The 27,084-nt window shown below is 48.9% G+C and overlaps 1 protein-coding gene across 5 annotated transcripts in view; it reads right to left on the reverse strand.

Annotated features, from left to right (window-relative positions):
- agap1 (ArfGAP with GTPase domain, ankyrin repeat and PH domain 1) overlaps positions 1–27,084 on the reverse strand; it is an 82,642-nt gene that overhangs the window by 48,652 nt on the left and 6,906 nt on the right. The window contains exons 1-4 of one of the 5 annotated variants that reach the window (XM_062380290.1): positions 16,667–18,815; positions 2,982–3,040; positions 2,814–2,901; positions 792–806 (exon numbers count right to left, since the gene is read on the reverse strand). In XM_062380290.1, the coding sequence (XP_062236274.1) occupies positions 792–806; positions 2,814–2,901; positions 2,982–3,040; positions 16,667–17,930 (1,426 nt within the window). In that variant the 5' untranslated portion in view covers positions 17,931–18,815. Of the gene's footprint in view, positions 1–791; positions 807–2,813; positions 2,902–2,981; positions 3,041–16,666; positions 18,816–27,084 lie in introns of those variants that run through there. The other 4 variants (XM_062380289.1, XM_062380292.1, XM_062380291.1 and 1 more) reach the window with 4 other exon arrangements.

A 27,084-nucleotide genomic window follows, 5' to 3' on the forward strand; every position in this document is an offset into this window, starting at 1 on the left:
GGAGACGAGTCGAGTTTCTGTTCTACAGCTTCACTGACTCATGAAGGATTAAATATGAATTTAACTAAATACTAATAAATCATCAGCACGTTGAAAGAGAGTACAATGATTCATCAGGATGAAAGATGTGAAACTAAAGAGAATCACCAGACGTTAATATTCTTCTCTACGCAGACGATGACGTGTTGTTGACAGCAGGATATGACAGGAAGTGAATCACCATTTCAAAATAAAACTACGACACATGAAGGACGGAGCTAAATGTTCAGCGTCAGCAGTTGATCGGGTTCAGACTCAGAACGACCTTCAGGAGCCGTGAGGGTTGTTTGTTTACACTTCACTCATCTTCATCGAAGAGGAAGACGAGGGTTCAGCTCAACGACACCAGGAGATGGAACTTATGGATCAGCTGGTTTTATTATTTGTCGTACGATGATGAAACACGTACACGTTCATTTCCTGAAGAACGTTTTTATTCTTGTGTCTTTAACTTGTGTTTATAGTATTTTCAAGTTCAATCATTAAAATACAAATTGAATCAATCAATTGTCCCTGTCTGGGTATAAATATAAAACTAATGAAAATATTCTGTGACACACTGAGCTGTGATTCCTTGAATGAAAAGTCTGAATCAGACTTCTGAACTAATAAAGACACGTGATTTCCTGAGAGGAGACGAAACTCTGAACCCGACCTGTCGTCGAAGAGCTGCTGTGAAAACCAGAAGCTTAATGGAGGGAGGGATGAACGGAGGGGGGAGAGGGAGAGGAAGAGAGAGAGAGAATAGTTACCTGCGTCCACGTCAGCTAGTTTTAAAGAGCAGCCCAGAAAGAAGAGAGGAAACAAAAAGCAACAAAACAAGATGCAGCCAAAGTTAATACGAGGATTCAAACCAACAACCAGAGCAAGAGTTCATCAAGACCCCAGAGAACCAAGAGAGGAAGAGGAGGGAGAGGAGGAGGGGGAGGAGGAAGAGGAGGTAGAGGAGGAAGAGGAGGAGAGGAGGAAGAGAAGGAGAGGAGGAGAGGAGGAAGAGGAGGAGAGGAGGAGAGGAGGAAGAGGAGGAGAGGAGAAAGAGGAGGAGAGGAGGAAGAGGAGGAAGAGGAGGAGGAGGGGGAGGAGGGAGAGGAGGGAGAGGAGGAAGAGGAGGAGAGGAGAAAGAGGAGAAAGAGGAAGGAGAGGAGGAGAGGAGGAAGAATGTAGAGGAGGGAGAGGAGGGAGACAAGGAGAGGAAGAGAGGAGGAAAAAGAGGAAGAGGAGGAAGAGGAGGAAGAGGAGGGAGAGGAGGGAGAGGAGGGAGACAAGGAGAGGAAGAGAGGAGGAAAAAGAGGAAGAGGAGGAAGAGGAGGAAGAGGAGGGAGAGGAGGGAGAGGAGGGAGACAAGGAGAGGAAGAGAGGAGGAAAAAAAGGAAGAGGAGGAAGAGGAGGAAGAGGAGAGTGAAACCACACAGGACCAACATGTCAAACTCCAGCTCTTACATCAAAGTATAAAGTTACTGCTCTGTCTCATCTATTAACGACCAAAGGAAGGATTCATCTGTGATCATAGATAATCATCTTCTTTATAGATTATTGATCATCACTCCACTAATCAGCTGATTTTATGATCCTCAGTGAAACACTAGAAGAAGTTGTGTTTCTCTCTCCAGCTCCGGTCTGAGTTTCCCTTCTCGTCTCTGCCGATTGGCGGCGCCGGGGCCGAGGCTCCGCCCCCTAGGATCAGAATAGTTCTGGTCTGTGGCTTCGTGGTCGCGCCGCCGCTGGAGAAGCCACCGACTCGGCTCCCAATCAGACGCACTGGGAAACGGGCTGAAGCATATTTATAGATGTGAGGAATTTCCAAACAACACATCAGCTCCTCCTTTCTTCTCCTCTTTTCTTCCCTTCTCCTCCTTTCACTTCTCGTGGTTATGCAACGGTTCAAAGAGGTTTTTTCACTCATCTGGCGTGGAACCACCACTTCCTCCTCGAGCCGCGGAGCCAAGGCTTCACCTCGGAGACGACTGAGCCGTAGTTCAGCTCCCACTCGTCTGCTGCTGCTGGCAGAGCTGAGGAGCATCTGACACTGACCCCCAGGGGGCGCCGTGAGGAGAGCCACCACCCAGCTGAAGATTTAGGATCTTTCTTCCTTCTGGGTTTTCTCAGGTTTATTTGATTCATTCCAGTTCTTTCTGTTTCTCCGGAGAAGAGAAGCTCTGCTGGTGAAATATTAAAGGAACAAGGAGTTGAGCAGGAGAAGGTCTTTGCCTGGGGGACGGCAGAATGTGTGGGGGGGCTTTAATATTACATGAGAGCGTGGTCATCACTGCAGGCGACTGCAACGTACATTATGAGCAGGTATGAACATATAGTATAAACCTACAGTGAGAAGATATAGAGTGACTCACTTAATATTTGTATTTGATAAAATATGATATGATGTATTATTCCAGTGGTCCTGAGCTGCAGGTAGAAACCAAACATCAAGAAGTCCACTTTGTCTCCAACACGTCCGATCTGCACTCGTCTCACTGAAGACAGATTCTCCTGAGGGGGGGTCTGGAGCTGCTGGTGCGCCTCCTCCCTCTGCTCCTCTGGTCACATGTGTGTTAGTGTGGAGGAGCCACAGTAAAGAGGAGGGCGGCTGCGTCCGGGACACGGAGGCTGTCCACGTCTTATTTTAATCCAGGTTATTATTACTACAGTTTTATAAAGTGACGTAATCTGTTTTTCTCTCCTAAGACGAGGAGGAGAATAAATCTGTTTGTCACGAGAACGATGAAGTGGAACCTCTGAACGACCAGATCCAGAGGGGGGGGGGGTAATGTTCTTACCTTCAGGCGACTCCTCCTGGACGTACGTCCCCGTCAGGTACCTGTGCACCAGTGCAGACTTGCCACTGGCCAGGTTACCCACAATGCCCTGCAGGGGAGCAGCAGTCGGTTAATGGTGGATGTTCACGCGTGTGTCCAGATGTTAGAGACTGAATCTGTTGAACTCACCACTTTCAGCTCGGGGACGGCTCGACTCAGCGTCCACTCCTGACTGTTCACAAACGCATCTGGAACACAGAGACAAGAACCTTCAGCTGGACGGAAGCTGAGGAGCTGAGAGCTCACACTCTGTGATTGACAGATTCAAGGTCTCAGGGTCTGACAGAAGAACCAGTGAGAGGTTTAATAATCTGCTTCAGAGGAACTCTTCACCGACGAGGGCACAACAACATGAAGTGGTTCCATGAAGACACTTTCTGAGTGTGTGTTTGTTTAAAGATCCAGAGCAGAGAGGTCGTGGGAAAGGGGGGGGGGGGGGGGGGGGGTGATCTTCCTCCCACACACACACTTACTGTCAGCTTTTTTTTCAGACCATCAAAGTGTGTGTTATTGAAGTGTGATAGTGTGTCAGTGTTATCAGGGAGGTGTCATCCTTCTGTCCAGAGACTCACGCAGGCGCAGACACACACGCACACGTAGAGACACACACAGACAAACACAGAAACACCATCGAGTCAGAAACATCTGAACGTTCTCGTCGACTCTGCAGAACATCTAGAAACAGACCAAGGAACAACCTTTCCTCTTGAACCTAATCACCAGTGACGAGTAGAACCCGCTAAACGACAACTAGCAACCAGCGACTCTTCGGCCAATCAGACGCCGCCTCTGAGACCACCGCAGTCTGATCCAGGACCAGTTAACAGCTCACGTCCATCCCACCGCTGACCCCCCGCTCCCTGCAGTAAGTAGGCCAGTGGGCCACATCCACTCAGAGCCCTCAGCCCCTGGTTACTAATTCATCAGCAGCAATCTGTGTCAGCCCGAGCACTGGAGCCATGTCTGTCCACCAGAGGGGGGGGGGGGGAGAAGAGCTCAAAGCCCTGCGCCACCTGACCGAAGAAACTAAATTCTCCTTCTATCTGCTTGGTCCTGGTGCATCGTCCTGCAGAGAACCACACACATGTTCCTCACATGTTCTATATGTGAGGAACACATGTCAGAGTGAGTCCATGTGAGGAACCAGCAGGACAATGTGTGGAAGCTTCCCAGAGAGCGAGTGGACGTGTTGATGAGGTTTCTAACACGTGACGGACGTGAAGCTGGAAGAACACAAAGATCTCATGAAGAAGAGGAGCTGGACACGTAGAAGACGAAGACGTCAGAGACAAATCATAAAATGTCTCTGAGATTAAATCCACTTCCAGTGACTGTAACTGCTCGTCCTGTTCAGTGACTTGGTTTGACATCCTGACACAGTTCTAGAAGAGACGGTGGTAGATTTAAAAATATTGAGGACAACTGAGACATAACTGGAGAAACAAAAGCCTTCTGGTGAAGCCTGAGGCCAGAAGAAGCTGCTCCACTTTCCATTGACCCATTATGACCTACAGCTCCTCCATCTTCAGACACATAGATTCATACACAAGGCCGGGACTCAAACCTGTGACGTTTGGGTCACAGCTGATCATGTGCACATTGAAAATACAAAAACTGGCAGACAGATGTACAGAGTAAAAATACAACGGGTTTGTTGCTGTTTTCTACCATAAATACATGTGTGTGTGTGGGTGTGTGAGTGTGTGTCTGTGTGTGATTGTGAGTGTGTGTGTGTGTTTTGTGAGTGTGTGTGAATCTGTCTGGAAAGAATCCAGCGGAGCGTCCCTATTGGCCGGGGACCCACACAGGGGGACATTGTTGAGGGTTTTACAAACGTGGGCCTGTTGTCGGGGCCGGCCCCTCCCTCTCTGCCAGGCAGGATGTTGATCCAGCTGCTTCCTGTTTTCAGGGCCCCTCCGGTTTCCCCATAAGCTGGTTCCCAGTTCGAGCCCCTGGCATCAGCCGCTGGTCAGCGGTTTAACCAGACTGGTAATTCAGGTGTAAAGGGAGGTTCCACCAGCACTCTAGCTTCAGAGCTTCTTCACTCGAAACACAATCGTCTTTAAATTTATTGTTTTATCTACGTTTTCATTTCAAAACTCATCCCTGATGCTATAGTTACCCTCAGAGAAGACAATCTACTTCCTGTTTAGGTCACATGACCAGGGTGTGAATGGTCATGTGACGTGTGAGTTCAGATCATCACTCAAATGGAACACGTGTGTTGCTGCAGCTCCAACATGAAGCTGAGTCAGCGATTTGCTGAGCGTCAGAGAAACGCTGATTGGACCAAACTGTGACGAGTCAGAACACACACACACACACACACACACACACACACACACACACACACACACACACACACACACACACACACACACACACACACACACACACACACACACACACACACACACACACACACACACACACACACACACACACACACACACACACACCTTCTTTATTCTGAAGGAGGACGACAGGAAGATGGAGGTGATCACAAACCAGGACGTCAGAGGTGAAAAGACAAGACTTCACATCGTGGACGGAGGAAAGAAGAAGATTCACTCAAGAACCACTAGCAACAGATGACGAGAGAGTGAGTGATGGAGAGGAAGAATAAAGAGAGAGAGGAATCCAGGGCAGGGAGGAGAACAGGAACAGATGGTAGAAGATGGAGAAGAGGAGCTCCTCCACTTCTTCATCGCTCAGGGACAAAAACATGGAAATGAGAGCGCGCGTCATGGGAGGGAAAACACTCCTCCATCCATCCCTCCATCATTTCATCCCCCGGTGCCAACGCAGAGAACTTGGGAGGCGAGGAAGACAAGAGGAGGAGGAGGAGGAGGAGGAGGCCTTCAAAGTAAAGCGTCTCTTTGGTTTCTGTGTGTGGTTCTTCCTCAGAGGAACGAGGAACTTGTTCTGTGTTCATCACCAGAGGAGCTTCAGCCTCCGTTTCCACAAACACACATTTAAATGTGTTCAACTGAACTCAACATCTGTACAAAACATCAGTAAACAAAAGATATGAAAACAAAAGTCTTTTAAACTGAGAACCTGAAGACGTGTTGGTGATGAAATCAAACGCCCCCTGTCCTCAGCCTCCTGTTACAACAGCGTCCAAATAGTTCACTGACATGTTTGTGTTCTTCTGTGGTCGCACAAAGAGTGTGTGTTTATGTGAAGGCAGCTGGACGACACACACAGGCGCACATGCACAACAACAAGGACCCACAACCTGATGTAATGAGGTCTGAGCTGGAGACTGCGTTCCAGTTCCATCAGGTTCTTCTTCTCTGAGTCACAACACGACTGAGTTCATTTTTGAATTCAGGCTGGAGCCACAGATGGAGAATCAGACCTGGACGCGGCAGGAAAGACCCAGATGGAATCACTAAAAGTGAAAAAGGCTTAATTCAGGTGGTTGTTGAAAATTCAATGTTTCTTTGCAGTAAATATAATTGACGAGGAAAATAAAGAAATAAAGTTAATGTCTGTATACAAATAAAAACTGTAAAGATATAATCACATCACATGTAAATGAAGTGATGAGTAAGTCCTAAAGTATTATTTCAACTGGAAACATTCTGATGTGTGTTTTATATTATAATATTTTATTACTTGGATGAGTTGTGGTTTTTATTCCAGATGTTTATTATGTCAATAACTGTAAATCTGGCGAATGAAATTTCTTCGGTGACGTAATTCTCAAACTGACAAAGCAGGAAACAGAAGTTTGGTTGTTTTTTCCTCGTAAGGGATTTAATGGATTTACTCGAGGCTCTAACTTTATTTTCTTTCTGGCTGTAAAGGCCTAATTTCCGTCATTAGAATCTTTGTGTTTGTACAAGTTGTCAAACGTGTGAAAAGAAAAGAGTCTGAATTCCCTGAGGATCATGAAGCTGAAGGTGAATGATAGAAAGCAGCTGCGTGTAAAACACAACTTCACAGTTTTCTGCAGCAGTTGGAGTCGGAGTCAGAGTCGACCTCTGAGCGGCTGAGGCCTGTGAGCAGCCGCAGCCAATCAGCCGCTCCGGTTCGCTGGCGAGCTGCTGGTAATTACCGCAAACGCACACCAAGCCCCTGCGGGGGGGGTTTGGACCTGATTGGCCTGCTCTGGACCGGAGCCCGGCATCGAGAGGCTGGCACCAGAACTCTGCCCGGCGGCGGCGGCAGAGCCACAAGCTGCTGATCTGTGATGGAAAGAGGGAGGTGTGCGGCCTGCAGGGGGCGGAGCCTGCACGCTCTGCCAATCATCATGCTGCGTGTTTAGGGTTCAAGGACGTTCCAAGGGAAGAACGTCCGGGACATAGAAGCTGACACATGAAACTAAACACATGAAACACTCAGTGTGTTAACGTGTGTTGAACTGTGGAGGTCAGAGGTCGTCAGCTGAGTCGTCAGTTCCTTCACATGGGGACCAGGACAAGTGAAGCTTCACACACATGTCACATGACCACACACTCATCCACCGACTTCACCATGACGTCAGCACACGTTCCACCGCCGCACCACAACACCGGCACGTGTCCTGAGGCATGCTGGGAATCCAGGAGGAGAGTCAGAGGAAACTGGTTCTTCCTCAACCGAGGAGGTTAACAAGACCAACACGTCTGTTCTGAGTAACACACCTCAAAGAAAACACACTTCCCTCAGGGCGTGATGACAAACCTCCATGTTTTAAACACACAGATGATCTGATGGAGGACCAGCTGACGTGACTCCACCTCCTCGTGCGACAGCTCAGGAATGAGACTCATCAGCGCTCGGCTCGTCGGGTCTTAACGACAGTTAGATCTGTCCGTCGTCAGACATGTTGACAACTTTCTGACAACAAGCAGGAGACGTTCACAGCTTCCTGTTGTGAGTGGTTCACTTCCACTGGATCATCAAGTAGAATACACTGAACTGGCTGCAGCTCAGCCCCCCCCCACCCCGGAGCCAGGACAGGGTTAATGAAGGTCACAGGGCTAAGACACCACAACTGGTAAAACCCTCAGCTGGTCAGTGTCGCACAACGTCCACGATTCAGGTTCTAAACCAACAATCACTACATCACCACCATTAGAAGGAGCTGAACTTAACTAAATGTGTTAAATATCAACAGTCAGTTTTTTCTTTGTTGCAGAAATAGAAGAAAAACAGTTTTTCCATCAGATCAAGACTAAATGAGAAGAAAACGTTCTGTGACAACCCCCCCAACACACACCTAAATTCACACAGACACACACACAGCCCGGGGTGATGCAGGCTGGCAGGTTTAAATGGATGATCTTTGGTAAGAACACACACACACACACACACTCAGACAGCTGCAGTGACACTATTGTCTGAAGACACACACACAAACTCTCTCTCTCTGTGGGATCATGGGTAAAGCGTGGCGGTTCAACCCCTCGGGGCAAGGTGGTGTGTGTGTGTGTGTGTGTGTGTGTGTGTGTGTGTGTGTGTGTGTGACGAATCAGAGCGGCGCTGCCTCATCAGTCACACATGACAACAGATTTTCTCAGCCTCTTCTCCCCTCGTCTTCGTCTTCCTGCTCCTCTGCCTCATGACAAACACTGACATCTATTTATCTGACTTTGTCTTTTATTGCTTTACTCTCAAAATCTTTGAATCACTTTTTATCTTTGAAGTTTTATTCTGTGCACTTTTATTAAATTCAGTGTTTCCCAGGATCAGTTTTTATCATGTGAAGTGGATAATATTAAAAATAATTATACTCCAGTTATTGCTGAAGATGATCAAATTGCCCAAGTTCGAAGAATATCAGCGGTTAGCTTGTATTTATTATCATTTTATTTATTTCTGTTTTACTTTGTAATTAAACCACATGACACACACACACACACACACACACACACACACACACACACACACACACACACACACACACACACACACACACACACACACACACACACACACACACACACACACACACACACACACACACACACACACACACACACACACACACACACAGTTATTCCTCATGTTTACAGTTTGTTTATGGAACAAAGCAGAAGTGACTGAGTGTTGTGTTTAAAATAACTACACTGTGGTCGCACGCACACACACGCACAAACACACAGTAATTTACTGAAAACAGAATCATCTGGGGGGGGGAGAAAGGTTCACTCTGGGAAGGAAAGGAGGTAAGGAGGGTAGAGAAAGGAAGTAAGAAAGGGGGCAGGGAGTTAGGAGAGGAGGGATAAAAATGAAAAGGAGATACTAAGAGGGGTTAGGAAGGATAAGGGATGGAAGAATGAAAGGTGATAAGGAAGGAGAGATAGAACGAGGAGGTGTGACAGAGTATAAAAAGAGGAGAGGAAGAGAAGACAGAGAAGTGAGAGATAAAGATGGCTCCTTCATACCTCTGATTGATGACTGAGGGGTTTTATTAAAAAATCTGATCCTCTGGTATTGTGGGTATTTCCTCCAGATGTGTGTGTGTGTTCACTCTTCACACAGAGACACACACACACACACACACACACACACACACGCACGCACAAAGAAACACACACACACACACAGAATCCGATTAAAGCCGCCTGAGGAAGCTGAGGCAGGAAGAGGATGGCAGGCGACCAACCGTGCACCAGCAGAGACAAAGGCGCTGTGCTGTGATTGGCCGATGTGATCAGGTGGTGAACAGAGTTCTTCCATTGATCAGATTTCACCTCGTTAGTGAGACTTCTGTCGCAGGCTTGACGGACGGTTGTCTGTGGTTCTGATGGTACAGACCTGAACACAACTCCCATCATGCACTTCAACAACCTTCACACACTTTCTCTGGAACTTCCTGTCACTTCAACTCCAGCGACTGATTCTGTGCAGCAACGTTTCAGGGTCACGTTTCCGTTCTGCAGGAGCGTACCAGGGCTGAGGTGGAGTCGAAGGAGTCGACCTCTGACCCCGGCGGGCGCTGTGCGTCTGGCCTGACCGGCTGCTTAGTATTCACATCACACACGTTGTGGAGCTGAATGAACACACACATGCACACATCCAGAGCGAGAGGGGCAATTACAACAGGAGGCCTCCCGGAGGTCGACACGTGACCTGCAGCCGCTCTACATCCACACGCCACAGAGGAGCTGGAGGACAGTCGAGTGACAACGTGAGAATATCTCTCCTCCCCTCTGAGCTCTATTAACGTCATAAAGATCCACTATAGATAAAGTTATCATACTTTAACTGGCCCCAGTTCAGCTCAGCGTCTCTTCACCAACGTTCCCATCAGAGTCAAACACTGAGGAGGAGGACTGAGGAGGAGGACTGAGGAGGAGGACTGAGGAGGAGGACTGAGGAGGAGGACTGAGGAGGACTGAGGGGGACAGAGGGGGACTGAGGAGGAGGACTGAGGAGGAGGACTGAGGAGGAGGACTGAGGGGGACTGAGGAGGGGGACTGAGGAGGAGGACTGAGGAGGAGGACTGAGGGGGAGGACTGAGGAGGAGGACTGAGGGGGAGGACTGAGGAGGACTGAGGAGGAGGACTGAGGAGGAGGACTGAGGAGGAGGACTGAGGAGGACTGAGGGGGACTGAGGAGGAGGACTGAGGAGGAGGACTGAGGAGGAGGACTGAGGAGGAGGACTGAGGAGGAGGACTGAGGAGGAGGACTGAGGCAGCAGGTGTGAGGGAAAGAGGACGTTTGTGTGTGAGACACTGAATAATTAGGAAGATGGAAGATGTCAGCGAGGGCGGAGCTAAAAGAAATGAACCAATGAAGCTTCAGACGAGAAACAGAAACACACATCTGAAACTGAGCAGCCAATCAGGAAGAAGAGCCGTTAACGTGATGTTCACCTGCACCAGGGATCAGGACCAGTCATCAATAAGTCTTCATCGATACAGCTCATCATCACGTGTTGTTTACAATAACTCGTCCCTGCAGACTCACACATCACACCACCAACACAAGGACACACACTGACCTAAATATCAGCCTTTTAATCAGTCGCACAACCCCTCCCCCACCACACACACACACAGTGATGGTGCGTCGGCAGCCTGCCAGCAGCTTTCATCCTCACCCAAATCAAATAAAAGCACCATCACAGCACCAGCTCCTGACTGGTTCATCATCTACACACACACAGACACACACTAGGAGTTGTGCAGCACAACTAGATGTCTGGTGGTCTTAATAATGTGTGTGTGTGTGCCGTATCATACACTTCTAAACGTCAATAAATCATAATTTAGAAGAATAACCAGATTTAAGCCTCAGATGAAACGAGACTTGAAAACTAAAATGAAAATTATTATTTGTGTTTCAAACTGAGCAAGAGAAACAAAGTGTGTAGCTGTGGTAGAAAACAAAGTGTGCGACTTCACACAATCGAAATAATCTGGAAAACGATTGATAATGAGATGTGACCTCATCATGGTAATGAAAAGTGAGGCAGCAGCAGTTTGAAGGGTTCATTTAGAAGCTGAGGACACATGTGGAAGTATTTGGTTTGTTAAACGCACGCACACACACACAGACACGCACAGACACACACAGAGTGTTGTTCAGGTTAATGTCGGGTTTATTAGCATCTTCACATGGAGCTTCTCTCTGCTTCCTCTCTGATTACAGCTCCCTTTGTTCTTCTAACATCCGCTTCTGCTTGGAAACATGATGAAGAGGAGGAGGAGGAAGAGGAGGAGGACAGCTACATGACAGTGTGTGTGTCTGTGTGTGTGTGTGTGTTTTTCAGCCTGCTTAAATCATGTGTTAAAACCATCCTGCATCAGAAATCTGTGCATTTTGAAATCTGAACTCAGTGACACTCTGCTGCTTTGGTGCTGGTGGATTCTGGGTTTCAAATAGTTCAGGGTGTGTGTGTCTGTGTCTGTGTGTGTGTGTGTGTGTCTGTGAGTTGCATCAGTTAGTGTCCTTGTCATCCGCCCTGCGATGGATTTGATCCTTATGTAAGAGCTTAAAGCAGCGGGGGGGCAGAGAGTTGTGACACCGCTCAGCCAGCAGTGGATTACAGGATGTACAGCTAACACGTAACCAGGACAACAAACACACACAAACACACAAACAGACACACACACACATAGTTAGCATACGTCTGTGTTGTTACTGACTTATTACAAAACACTCAGGAGGCCTTAACACGAGGGATGACTCACGTGTCCTAAGTATGATGGACAGGTGCAGCCATGACACGCAGGTGGAAACACAACTGTGTGTTGATGTTGTGTAGCGTCATATTAGAGCAGAACAGTTAGTGTGTGATGACAACGATTCAAATCACCAGCGACCACCAGATCTCCATCGTGTGTGTAACGGCCCACGAAGCTTCTGATCCATGTTCAACACGTTTGTTGATAAACCACCAGGAAGACGGGAACCAGGCGTCTCCTGGAGGACGAGTCCTGTCCTCAAACTGACATGAGACCAGCAGCGCTCAGTGTCCGAGTCACCACAGCAAGAGGGACGAGTTGAAAACTGAAATGTTTTAATGTGGACGTGGCCTCATGTTCGATTCCTGGAAACGTCCTCACTAATAACATCTGCTCATGTAACACCAACCTGAGCTGAACCCCAAAACAAGTCTCTACCCAAAACTCTATTGAGTTATGTCCTCACAAGTCGAGTCAAACAAACACTACACACACACAGACACACACACTGTCATGTTACAGAGTGGTGGTCTATGAAGCAGAAAGGCTTAGACACACACTGTGGTGATACTTCACTGCTTCCAGAGGCTTGTTCAAATAAGGGAGCACATCCCTGCAACCCCCCCACACACAGAAGAGGAGGAACGGGGGGGAGCAGGGGATGGGGGAGGAGAAGGGTGAGGACCTCCCACACATGCTCTTTCACCCCAGAACGACCTCTGGCACGGGGGTGACACGGCAGTCGGCTAATGAGCATCGAGCGCCTATAAAGCCCTGCTAGTGCCGGGGGGGGGGCATCGACTCGTAGACACTGAGAAACGGGACGAATGTGGCCGCACCGCTCCGACACGCGGACGCCACAGAGTCAGAATCATGTTCAGCACAAAGAAACACTTCAAACTGACACTGAGCCACTGGTTTGATCTCCCTGTGGCTCAGGAGGTAGAGCGGGTCGTACACAAGCAGAAGGTTGGTGGTTCCCAGCCCTTCCAGTCTGCATTTTGAAGGAGGAGCACCTTGAACTCCACAGGTAGGACTCATTAGTCAGTATTCAGGGACAGACACACAACAGACTGTCAGTGCTGTGAGTTCTTCTCTAGATGTGAAACACAATCTGCAGAATTCCTTCAAAGTCAAACTCATTCATTTCATCTCAGTTCGGTGAAGAAGCTCATGTTCCCTCCTCTTCCTCAGTCAGCTGTTTGCAGCCTGTGGTTCACTTTCACACTGTGGTCTGCTCGATTTAACACACTGCTGCTCAGTGTGCACCACACAAACACACACACACACAACTCTCCACTGGCCCTGAAACTCCCTGTGATATTGACCCAGTCTAAACGGAGCATTAAAGATGGACGGACAGAAATAGAGACAGGGTCCCAGTCGGACACATCAAGAACCAGTACCGTCCTTGGCCCAGTTGTGATATCCCACAATCCTCAGCTCCTGACATCTCTGACCTGGAGACCCTACTCCACAGATCTTCATCACTTTGTCGTAAACTGTGTGAGCTCAAACCAACTCTGATCTATGAGGTTAGCTTCTGCACCTGCTAGCTAAATGCTATCGTGCTAACTGAAATCAATTCGACACTAGTTTGATGATCAAATAATCATTTCAAAATAAAGTGATGGTTTGATGAGGATTTCCGCTGCTTAAATTATATAAATGTAATATTTGTGTGTACTTCATAATGAAAGAACAGAATGTTATCATACTCTGTCGAGCTGGGACAGAAGATTGAACCTGTGAAGCTCTGATGCTCCAGCTTCGACTCAGAGGCAGCAGGGAAGAGGGGGAACCGTGGAGAGGAGGAAGGTGAAGTAGGAAGAAAGGGATGAGACAGCGAAGAGAGGGAGGGAAACAGCAAGGATGCATAAATAAATCAAGGGTGAAGGGAAGACGAGGAGAGGAATCCAGATGAGGAGGAGGAGGAGGAGGAGGAAGAGGGGAAGAAGCAACAGAAAAGAAAGAAAAAGCACTGAGGAAAGAGGAGGAGAAGGAAGGCGAGTCTGAGGAAAGAAAAGTAGGTAAACATGGAGGAGGAGCAGGAGGAGGAGGCGGGTCACCTCTCCGTCATCCCTCCATCTCTTTTCTCCCTGTAGCATTTCTCTAATAGGATTTTCTCCCTATTATGTCTTTTGTACTGGAGACTCTGAGGCTGTGTGTCCACTGGCTCTTCTGTCTCTGTGGGGACACACGTGTGTTCTCTGTGGGGACACACGTGTACGTGAGGACACACGTGTGTTCTACGTGGGGACACACGTGTGTTCTACGTGAGGACACGTTGTCCACTCGTCTCTTTGAGGGAAGTGAGGGTCCTCACAGAGATAGTGAAGCACCGTGTGTGAAGACCTAGTTTATGCATCATGGGAAAGAGAGAGGATCAAAAGATTTAACCAACGCTTCATCTGCAGGAGCAACACACTGCACGTCAAAGTGTTTGATGAGAGTGTGAGTGTGTGTGTGTGAGAGTGTGAGTGTGTGTGTGAGTGTGTGTGTGAGTGTGTGTGTTAGTGTGTGTGTTAGTGTGTGAGAATGAGATAGAGTGTGTTCTCAGAGAGTCGAGAGGATAAACTGATGCAAACCTCGAGCAAGTAATTGGCAACCGTGTGTGTGCGTTTGTGTGTGAGTGTATCTATGTGTGTGTGTGCTCCTTCTGACACACATGTCATGCACATTACTTCTGCATGGCTGTGGATATAGGTCACACACGCATACACAGATCGTCCGCCCTTAAAACACACCCACACCCTTTCACACACACATTCCCTGACATTTACTCCCTGTGGCCGCTCGCTGAGAGACACACACAGACCAACAGACACACACAGAACAACAGACACACACACACACAGACCAACAGACACACACAGACCAACAGACACACACACACAGACCAACAGTCAAGCACACACAGCCCAACAGACACACACACACACTCCATGAAGACACAGTGAGGTCAGGGTGAGAGGGTGTGAGGGTTGACGTGTGTGTGTGTGTGTGTGTGTGTGTGTTTGTGTGTCTGAGGATCTTCTGAATGAAACCACATGATTCTCTTCATCATCTGATTTGTTGCTTTTTCAATATCAATGTGACCAGAAGCACTGGACCTGTCACAGGCGTCATGTGGCAGCTCATTGGAGGATCCTTCTGCAGTGACCCGCTGCCTCTCTGACCAGCACTCAGGAATCCTAACAATGTGGAAGTTCTACACACCCCCCCCCCCCACAACCACACACCTCCGCCCCCACAACCCCCCCACCCCCCCGAGGCCGACAGGACAGTTAAACCTGTAAGTCAACCTCCGGGATCAGGAACCTGCCTGAGGACAAAGAATAAAGATCTCTTCACCAACTGGGTCTTCAAACAAGATGTTCTCAGAGCAGGAAGGTGGAGCAGGTCTCTGAACCTCCAGGTGATGTAGCTGTTTGTACTACTTCCTGTCACCTGCACATCTGGGGGGCTACAGATGTGCAGACCACTCCTTCTTCTATAAACCACAGAATGAACCAACATTTGACATGTAAACCAGAGATTCACAAAATCCTAAATGTGTTGTGTCTGCTTCAGGACGTGGCAGCGACACACAAACACACAGACACACACAGGACACACACAGGACACACACACACACACACACACACACACACACACAGGACACACACACACACAGACACACAGCAGGATGAATGAACTTGATAAGCTGCAGAGGTGACATCGTGTGAAACTGCTGCTGCTGCTGCAAACATCTGGAGGGAGGCTGGTGGAGAGAAAAGTGACTGGAAAGCACATCTGTCCATCCCTCTGACTTTCTATCTGTCCATCCCTCTGTCTTTCTATCTTTCTATCTGTCTATCCCTCTGTCTTTCTATCTGTCTATCCCTCTGTCTTTCTATCTTTCTATCTGTCCATCCCTCTGTCTTTCTATCCGTCTGTCTGAATAGATCCACTTCCTCTCTCGTCATGTTTTCCATTCGTGCCCTCTGGATGGAAAGAGGATGCTGAGGGTGTGTTGTTTGTGTTGCTCTATGTGTGTGTGTTTGTGTGTGTGTTGCACACCTCACTGAAGCTGCTACAGCCACATGACCAGACGACCTTCCTTTTGGGATAAAGATAAATGTCCTGGTCTTCTGCTTCTCTCTCATGTTTCCCTGTTCACTCTTCTCTTTGTGTCTCAGGAGGTTTAACAGTCAGAGAAGAACTGCAGTCCTTTTCATTCTCAGGGTAATGAAAGACAAACAGCAGCGTGTGGTCGTCACTGACACAACCACACATCACCCTGCTGTCCAAACAAACACAGACTCACACACTGACAGACACACACTGCTCCTCGAGCCCTGCTGTTTCAACCTTGACAAACTCTGTGTGAATCCACTCACTTTAAAATCACTTCATGTTTGTGTGTTTGAAGAAGGAACCTGAGCAGCTGAGGCCCACCTGAGGCCCCGGGGCCCAGACCTGGACCAGGACTCCTCTCAGGGGTCAGAAGATAATCAGAGAAGGAAACGTCCACGTGTCTCAAGATGACACCAGCGGAGGAACTGAACTCAGTGAGGACGAGGGGCCAGTTAATCAGGCCAGAAGGAAAACAACTCAACTCAGTATCTCCCCCCTGTGAATGAAGATGGTTAGAATCCGGCTGGCGGCTCACAGACAAACACAGACACAGGTCAGTGGTTTTACCGTCAGTGCTTCCTCCGGTCATGCTCTCCGTGCTGGACTGGGACAGCCCCGCCCTCCTGCTGCGCCGCAGGGACCGGTTGGTGCTGGGGCTTCCCACCGGCGTGGAGGTGGAGGCCCCGTCCCTCCTGGAGAAGATCCCGCTGAAGAAGCGAACCAGGCGCCTGTCACTGGAGCGGCCGCCTCCCCCCCGCAGGAAGCCCCCCCCTGACGCGTCCTTCTCGGCCGCCAGGCGCTGCAGGTCGCTGTTGTCCAGCGTTCGGTTCTTGCTGCCGCGAGCTCTCTCCCAGCGGCTCAGCTCGCCCATGGAGTCCGTCTTGTTCAGGACGGCTCCGACCTCCAGGGTCCGGCTCTTTTCTCTGGTGAGGTCGTTATGGCGAGACGGTGGCGGCAGAGCGGCAGCCTCTGAGGTCACCTCGCCGCCATCAGGCCCGGGGTCACGCTCGATGCACCCGGAGCTGCTGTGGTGTTTGTCTTTGGAGAGCGCCCGCAGCCGCAGCAGCTCGCCGCCCGTCCAGTGCCTGAAGCTGAAGCTGCGCCGCAGGAGCCCGGGGGGCCTCTTCGGGGGGGGGGTCTCAGGAGACGAGACTTTGCCTGGTTTCCCGTTGGAGTGAGACATCGTGCCCTCGCCGTTCAGAGCCGCCTCACAGCTCCTCTCCTCCACGCTCTTTGCTTTCAGGAGCCTCTTCCTCTGCTGGTCGCTGTCTGTTTGTGGAGCTTCAGAGGAAATCTTCTCTGGATCCTCTGCTTCCTGCCGCCTGCTGTCGGTCGGAGCGTCCTCCTGCCTCTGAGGCGAGCTGCTCTCAGGGGCCTCCCTGCTCCCGGGGGCCTCCCTGCTCTCGGGGGCCTCCCTGCTCCCGGGGGCCTCCCTGCTCCCGGGGGCCTCCCTGCTCTGCTCTGCTAACGGGCTGGTGGCCTTTTCCTTCAGCTCTTTCTGCTTCCTGGACATCTTCAGCCTCCCCAGCTCCAGCTGCCCCGTGCTGAAGGTCCTGAAGTTCCTCATGTATCTGTGGGACGAGGACAAGTCGTCGTTCTCGTCCTCCACCTCCTTCAGCTGCTCCAGCAGACCGCCCCGCTGGACCTCCACCGAGCCCTCCCGCCGGAAGGCACCCACCTTGGGGTTCTCCGCCGGCCGGGGGTCCTGCTCTCCGTCCTCATCGTCCAGACTCTCCCTCTTCACCAGGGTGAGGGAGATGCGGTAGACGGTCTTCCTCTGAGGCGTGCCCCTGTCCATCCTGTCAGTGCAGCTGCTGTCCAGAAGGTACATGCTCCTGCTGCTCCCACGGACCTGAAGCTGTTTGATGAAGACCTGAGGTGTTTGATGAAGAGCCACTTTAATCCTGCTCTGTGTGAATCCTCCTGAAGAAGCTGACCTCACGTTTCAAACTCTTTAAACAACACAACACCAAACATGGACTTCCCCTCATGCAGATGAGCAAACAGCTCTTTGACGCAGGAAGTACATTCCGTGTTCGTCCCAGCGGAATCGAACCGGCAGCAGAGCCTCGAGCAGGCGGCTCCTCCGCTGCGCTCCCCGGCTCCCAGCAGCCTCTGTACCGGGGTATAGTCACTTCTCCAGTGGACAGAGTCCTCAGCACCGGGACTCCTCCGCCCGGGGTCCGGCGGACAGCTCCGGTCTCAGCTCCGGTCTCAGCTCCGGTCTCATCGCGCACGACCCGCGGGTGAACGATCCTCTAGAGCCGCCGCGTCCCGCACGGTGCCAGCGCGTCGTCTCCCATTGTGTGTGCACATCCCCCGCAGCGCAGCGCCGCACTCAGCCGGGGACCTGCTCCTGTCCGCGGCTCCACGGGGCCTGAAGGCTCGCTGCGTTCAGAGAGGAGGCTCCGGTCCGTCCTCCACACATCGGCCCCACGAACTCTGCGCTCTACCCGCACGGACACACACAAAGCTCCGCAGCCACGGTCCCGTTCCCCGGTCCACAGCTCTGCCCTCCACACACACACACAACCACACACACACACAGACCCACACACACAGCAGCGGGGGCCGATGGGAAAACACGGAGTGGAGTCAATGCACAGCTCGGATCTGGCTCTGGAACTACACACACACTTTAAAATGTTTTATGAGCTCATTTGTAGAAAGTTAAAATACACAATTAGAGGTTTAGTTTAAAAGTGGGAAGTTAAAAACTAGTTAGTGAAGTTTAGTGAGAATAATTTACTGAATCAGAGCCGAGAGCAAAGAGGTTTCAGTAAGAGAAGCTTTCAAAGACTTCTGGAGGAATATGGTTTAATAAGAGCAAATATGAGTCTGAAGTGAAACTCTGCCACAGGTGCACTTTTGTTGTTTTATTTTCTCCTCAGTTGTTTATATATATTTATATACATTATTTTCTTTTTTAAATTTTGATATTCCATTTTACACTATTTTTATTTTATTGTATAGGTTGTAATTACTTGCATTGTTAGAAGAGAGCCTGAGACTCAAGCATTTCACTGCCAGCGACTGCTTCATGTTATTGTTCAACATTTGACAAATAAATATCTTGAATCTTGAAGAACACAAACACCTCCGGATGAAGACGAGGAGCCGTACACGTAGAAGATGAAGACGAGGAGGTTCCAGAGCTTCTGGTGATAACAGCTCCACAGACTGACCTGGTCCTTCAATCAATAACTGACTCAGCAGAAAAGCTGTTGATCAGTTCTCCTCCTCTCGTTAGTGTCACAACAACATCAGGAGAAAGTCTAGTTCAGGTTTTACTGTCTGCACTGGGACCTACAGGAGGGGGAGGGGCCTCAGCTCTGCCTGTCAAGCGACACACACACACACACACACACACACACACACACACACACACACACACACACACACACACACACACACACACACACACACACACACACACACACACACACACACACACACACACACACACACACACACACACACACACACACACACACACACACACACACACACACACACACACACACACACACTAGATGTAAACACTGAGTTGTCTTGATGGAGCAGAGATGCATGATGGGAAGTGATAAACTCTTCATCTCACACGTTACCGTCGACTTTCATCGAACTTCAAAGAGGAAACGTTTTCTCAGCACTTTATCTCTCTCTCTCTTTATCTTTCTCTCTCTCGCTCTCTCTCCCCCCCTCTGAGGGAGGTGAGGGGGGAGATTACTCCCCTCCCCCCCGACGCCTCGTGGATTATTTCTGGGATTAATCAAGATTAGAGAAGAAGCCCACAGCTACTTTCTCTTTTCACTGCTACACACTTTCCTCTGTCCATGTGTTTGACTGTCTCCTCCTGGGGCAGCAGGTGCAACACATCAAGCGCACCCTCACAACATGTCACCTGACAGCAGCAACATGTTACAGAAGCTGGACGGAGATAAAGAAAGATACGCAGATGGGGGGGGGGGGGGGTTACCTCACGCGGAGAGGGTAGACGCCAACGCCTGCTGAACCGCCACCGCAAGATCAAAGGCACCTGGAGCCTTTCATCCAGTGCACATGGTGGAGTTGTCGCTTCTTGTGGGTGATGTTACAGCCACTGAAGAGCTTGTCAATCAGAACGAGGAGGAAGAGTTTCCTGATTAATAATATAAACCAATTGAATCTGGAAATTCACTTCACACACATTTCATATCAAAGCTGAGTTAGAAACAACGTGAACTCATCATGAGTCGGAATGTGGTAGCTCCATGTTTCATTTGTTCTGTTAGTTCTGGATCATGTTGTGATTGAGTATCTAAAGAACTCAGTCTGAGGAACCGTTCACACCTGACATTTAGGCTCAGACTAATCTGGTTCAGAACTTCTCAAACCAGGTGTGGAAGCTGTGAAGAGGATTGAGATGTTTGTGTTTCACGTGGAGAAGATCTGATCCTAATCTGTTGTTCAAACGTGTGAGATGATCCATCAGTGAGGAACAGCAGATTGTTGTGATGAACTAATGAGCTGGTTAATAATCTCTAATCTGTCAGGAACCTAATCCACTAACAGAACTGTAGTGAACCCTCACACTGGATCTGACGCCGACTCTCAGAGTAGAAGAAGAGACAGAGATGACATCACAAGAAGAAGGATCAGTGGTTGAGAGGAAGCTAATGCTAACTGCTACTAGCGTCATGCTGAGGTGCAGATGGACTGAGACCCTGGAGGAGGCATGAAGCTTGATTCAAAGTGAATGGAGCAGAGGTCCACAGGTCTCTGGAGACACTGAGGCTCTTATCAGGACCTGCAGCATGCATGCAGCCCCCCCCACCACCACCACCACCCCTGAGAGAGGAGCAGCATCATCACATCATCTCTGAGACGATGTTGAGAAGAGAGCAGCTGCACATCAGTCCAGAATCAGGAGGTTAAATGAGGTCAACGGCAGCCGGAGCCTCAACCACCTGAGAGGGACAATGAGAAGACCCAGAGATAAAGACCAGTGGACGGACGTCAGATGGAATATTAAACGCTCACTGGAAATAATATGAATAATTTAAATAAATTCATATTGTTGCTGAACAGGAGGAGGAACAGAAGAAAGAATCCTTCAAACAGGAGCTACAGGAAGTCTCATTTCAAAGAAACCATTCATCTGATCAGCGATCCTGAACAATCTTCTTCTTCTGTTTATTAGAGCTGACTCTTCATCATCATCTTCATCATCCACGCCCCCAACATGTTAATGTTCCATCTAAACCAGTCCCGCCCAATAACATACTGATTCCTGGACTTAGCTCCGCCCTGAACCAGTGTAATTGGTTTAAATAAATTTAAATGATCCAGAGGAGACTGTCAGTCTGAGCGTTGACATCTTTTAAATACCCCCCCCCCCCCCACACACACACCTGCACAACAGGTTAAACAGGAGCCACAGTGACAGTCGTCTTGAGCAAACACCCAGCGGGGAGCGCGTTAATCAAATAACACACACACACACACACACACACACACACACACACACACACACCTCAGTTTATTTCCTGCAGCAAAGAGCGAGGGAGCGGGAGGAGGTGCGACTCCCCTCCCTCCCTCCCCCCTGGAGACAGCGAAAATGGGTCAGTTAGCAGAGGGCTGAGGAGTGGGGGGGGGGGGGGGGGGGGTCACATGAAGCCCCCTGCTGGCAGGAGGAGAAACACACACACACACACACACACACACACACACACACACACACACACACACACACACACACACACACACACACACACACACACACACACACACACACACACACACACACACACACACACACACACACACACACACACACACACACACACACACACCCCAAAACTCTACACCTCATAGAAATGCTGCAGACACATGCTGCACAGCACAGAGATCTGTGGACGTGTGTGTTCACAACTCACAACACACACACTTCAGCTAACGCACTCAAATCCACAAGAGTCAACATCATCAACCAATTGATCGAGTCTCAAAGTGGCAGGAAGACAAACACATGAAAACCAGCATGTGCGTCAGAGAACACGTGAACAAAGTGTAGAAACACCTGGAACATGTCAAACACGTGTGTGACGCTGCAGAGGAAGTGTTTAATTCAGTTCAACATTTAGGAAACAACACAACAGGAGGCAAAGTGTGGGAGTGTGTACAAGTAACAAAGACACACACCTATCTACACTACCACTTGAAGGTCACCTGTCTGTGTGAAGCTGATCAGTGTGTGTGTGTGTGTGTGTGTGTTCACACATGAGGTGGTAAAACTGAGAAGGAAAGATGAGGAGAGGAGAGATGGGAAGGAGAGGAGAGAAGGAAAAAGGAGAGAGAAGGGAAGGAAAGGAGAGAAGGAAAAGGGAGAGGAGAGAAGAGAAGAGAAGTAAAGAAGAGAAAGAGAAAGGAGAGGAGAGAAGGGAAGGAAAGGAGAGAAGGAAATTAGAGAAGGAGAAAGGAGAGGAGAGACGGAAAGGAAAGAAGGAGAAGGAGAAAGGAGAGGAGAGAAGGGAAGGAGAGAAGGAGAAAGGAAAGAAGGAGAAGGAGAAAGGAGAGGAGAGAAGGGAAGGAGAGAAGGAGAAAGGAGAGAAGAGAGAAGGAGAAAGGAGAGGAGAGAAGAGAAGATAAGTAAAGAAGAGAAGGAGAAAGGAGAGAAGAGAGAAGGAGAAAGGAGAGAAGAGAGAAGGAGAAAGGAGAGGAGAGAAGGGAAGGAGAAAGGAAAGGAGAGAAGGGAAGGAGAAAGGAAAGGAGAGAAGGATGCCCCACCCTGTGTTCCAGACTCAGGGCTGTTGCCATGGTGACTGGGTGGGGGCTTGCACGGCTGGCTTGGCACGTGTGTGTGTTTGTGTGTGTGTGTGTGTGTTCCCATCAGGACCAGTCTAACCAGTGAGAGACACAGAAACACAATATTCAGAAGGCACACACACACACACACACACACACACACACACACACACACACACACACACACACACACACACACACACACACACACACACACACACACACACACACACACACACACACACACACACACACACACACACACACACACACACACACACTTTAATCCCTGGCTACAATAGGACAGATGCTTTGCTGAAGTAGCGGTGTGTCAAATCGAGACAGCTGATTGGTCGGAGTCCAGGAAGTGAGGAGGGAGGGAGGAGAGCGGACTGATCAAAGTCAGCTCCACCAATCAAAACACATCTCACCCAAAAGAGAGTGTGTGTGTGAGACGGGGGGGGGGGGTCATGGTAACATATGTACGCTCATACAGAACACACACGTACACATGCACACAAACACAAGAGAGACTCCCTGGAGACGTCATTAGAGAGCAGAGAGAGGGGGACGTTAATTATTCAGAGTCTGTGAAGGGTCCTCTGTGTGTGTGTGTGTGTGTGTGTGTGTGTGTGCGTGTGTGTGTGTTTGTGTGTGTGTGTTCGAATAGCTGTGATTGATCCACATTAACAACGTGAGACGGATCCACTGAGAAACTGTCAGAGCAACATTCACACAACGCTGAGTCACTGACGACCAATCGCTGATTATCATCATTAATATTAATGTTTGTAACCAAGTTAAAGATTTTAAAGTATTACAAATAAATTTGAATCAAATAAAATGTATTGTAATTCACATCAGCACACTGTGGTTACAAACACAAACACACACAAACACACAAACACAGAACACAGAACATTCCCAGCATTCCTTCCATACAGAAAAAAACACCATAGCTCCTGCTCCCACCTGCTGGAGAACATTGAGCACTACACAACCTGATTAACTGGAGTCAACCAGAGGACACTTAGCAACAAGAACAATTTATACAAGTACACAAATATACAAATATACAAATATACAAACAACAATCTAATAAAATGAGTAAAACTCAAGTGAATATAAAGTGAGAAACTAATTATTGTACACGTGTTGTAGAAACACCAGGATTTCAGATGATCTTTGAGACATAAGTCAGTTCACTGTTCGGCCTGCAGAGGGCGCTGTTGTCCACAAGGTTGATATTGAACAGTGTGTTTGTGACGTGTTCTCAGATGGAAGAGTCATTCAGCACAGACAAGTTTTAAATCAGCTCTCCGGATGAAGAAGAGGAGCCACAGACGAAGAGTCGAGGGAAGACGAGGAGATCCCAGGAGGAAGAGGAGCAGCAGTCACAGAGATATCTGATGTCGCACCAACATAACAACACACAGTTTGACATGAAAGTCACGACACATGTCTCTGTGTGCGGGTGTGTACAGCATCTATCAGGGACACTGAGGCCAGACTGGTGTACAGTTTCCCTTCATCCCCAGAGAGTTCATCTCTGGGAAGAGAGTGTGTGACCTTGAGAGGAAGATGTATCACTGACACACACACACACACACACACACACACACACACACACACACACACACACACACACACACACACACACACACACACACACACACACACACACACACACACACACACACACACACACACACACACACACACACACACACACACACACACACACACACACACACACACACACACACACACACACACAGTATGAACCAGGCCAACGCACCAAGTGGCTCCTCCACCCGATCATCCACTGCACCAACAACTGGATAAAACACTGAACTCTTTATTTGTATTGAGTCAAACAGACGAAACAAATAAAACACGTGAACTCTTTATTCCTCATGGATTCAGTTCATGTGTTTGTTGGTTTTCTGTGAATAAACCAGAGAACAATGAATCAAACACTTCACTACAAACCTTTCACCAGCCTTCACTCTTCATCTTCACCTCCCGGCCAATTAAAAGGCAGAAAGCTCTTAATATAAAATGTGATATTGAACTCCAGATTTCTTCCACTCTCTCTTATTCCTCAGAAAACCTCGGTGTCGATTCTCGGCCTCACGCAGATACTTCCTGAAATAGCTGGAGAGTAATGAGGAGAAGAATCCAGACTCTGTGCTGATGTCCAAGTCGTCCAGAAGAGACAGAAGCTCTTTGTCCACTGGAGAATAAATCTGAGCCTGACCTTTGACCTCCACATACAGTCACAGATCAGGTCTCGATCCTTCATCTTTACGATCTGTTCTATTCAGTCTTTAGGGTTTATTTTTATTATTGAGTCTAACTTGACATGTAATCATTTTATTCCTTATCAATGCACTTAGTAAACACAGGTATTCATTATTCCCCTGATGATTTAAACTTGTAATTCAACATTACAACAATAGGCCTGAACCTTCTGTGGACCACCTGGACGTCTGATCTGAGTCCAGAACACAGATCTGCTTCTATGGACTTCCTGCTTGTTGCTTCCCTCTCCACTTCTGGAGGAATTCGGGGCTTCCCACACAAGCTGCGTTTCACAGAAGTCTTATTTTTCTCCCACAATGCTTTGTTGATGGAGGCGCCGCTGGAGGGATCCACTTTCCTCTCCTTCCCGTGCTTCCTCTAACCTTCCCTTGCTCCCTTTCCTCCTATCTGTCTCACACAGAGCCGGCTTCAGTTTGAATCTTCGTCCTCCTACATCGTCTTCTCAGAACACTCACACACAACAGAGCAGCTTTGTTTGGAAACACAACCTCCTCAGTCTGACGACGACAACAACAACAGCACCAGACTGTTTACATTTGTGTAATCGTAGAGTTGATTCCAGCCTCAACCGAACAGACGATGCTCAGACCTGTTCACATTCTGACCACTAGGTGGAGAAGAAAAGACGAGGGCAGCGTTTTCTCTTTTTAAATCCACAGACACCTGCCGAGCACCAGGCAGGAGAGAGGTCAAAGGTCAAAGGTCAGAGACAGACAACAGCTACACCAGAGTTAGAACTACTGACAGAGTCACATCTACCTTTAACTGTCCATGCTAACAGTGTGTGTGTGTGTCTGTGTGTGTGTGTGTGTTGGTAAACAGCTTACAGCCTTAACAGTGTTTCTCGTTTCAGTGACTCTGTCCAGTTGCCAGGACCCGGGGCCTCTGATGCTGGGGGGGGGTCGCTGTCCCACCAGAGAGAGACACTGTCCCACACAGAGAGAGACGCTGTCCCACCAGAGAGAGACACTGTCCCCACAGAGAGAGACACTGTCCCACACAGAGAGAGACACTGTCCCCACAGAGAGAGACACTGTCCCACCAGAGGAGAAGGACCAACAGGAGCACATCTCATGGGGAAGTGAACTAAAGGGTTAAATTTACCAAGCAACACATCCACAGATCAAAGTGGTGATTATTGTATTTCTCTGACACTTATAGTCGTAAAAGTGAAAATGTAAAAGTCTTCATATGCACGTGTGTAACGACTAATCGAACAATTAGCAGGAGCCAGGAACTAGTGGTTCACTGGTGTGATTGTTATTGATCCAGCACAGAGAGGTCAGAGGTCAGAGGCATCAGCAGCAGGTTGTGTGATCTGTCAGGATGTGAAGAAGACTGACGCACAACTGGTAAATGAATAAAGTGTTTAACCAGAAGAAGAATGAATGTTAAAACACAGTCGATGAGCAGAACCAGTAGAAAACAAAGGAGGTGGGGTCGTCCTCCTCACAGATGGTGACCTGAGACCTCGGAGGACAAGAGGGGACGATTGATTTTCTGAGAGCGGGACAGATGGGAGACAAACTACTCTCTCTCTCTCTCTCTCTGTCTCTCTGCCGTCAGGTTCACGACCTCAGAGAAGTGACGTCTCAGCAGGTCTGAGTGGCTCCGGTTTCCTCTGAGCTTCTGGGGATTGAACCTGTTCGAGTGGATGAAGCAGAGTTTGGTGAGAAGGACGTGAACCTGGAACCAGAACAACAACCCTTCACTCACACAGGGAGCCGCTCTAATGAGGCTTCGCTGCCGGAGTCAGATGAATGAGTCACTGAATCATTTATCGGTGGAGGAGGCGAGGCCTGGAGGGTCCGTGGAGCATCTGCTGCAGAAACACACCAACCAGACTCGATGGATAAAAGAATGAGAGTCGCTCT

The sequence above is a fragment of the Platichthys flesus genome, chromosome 22 (assembly GCF_949316205.1).
Source record: "Platichthys flesus chromosome 22, fPlaFle2.1, whole genome shotgun sequence".
Lineage (NCBI taxonomy): Eukaryota > Metazoa > Chordata > Actinopteri > Pleuronectiformes > Pleuronectidae > Platichthys > Platichthys flesus.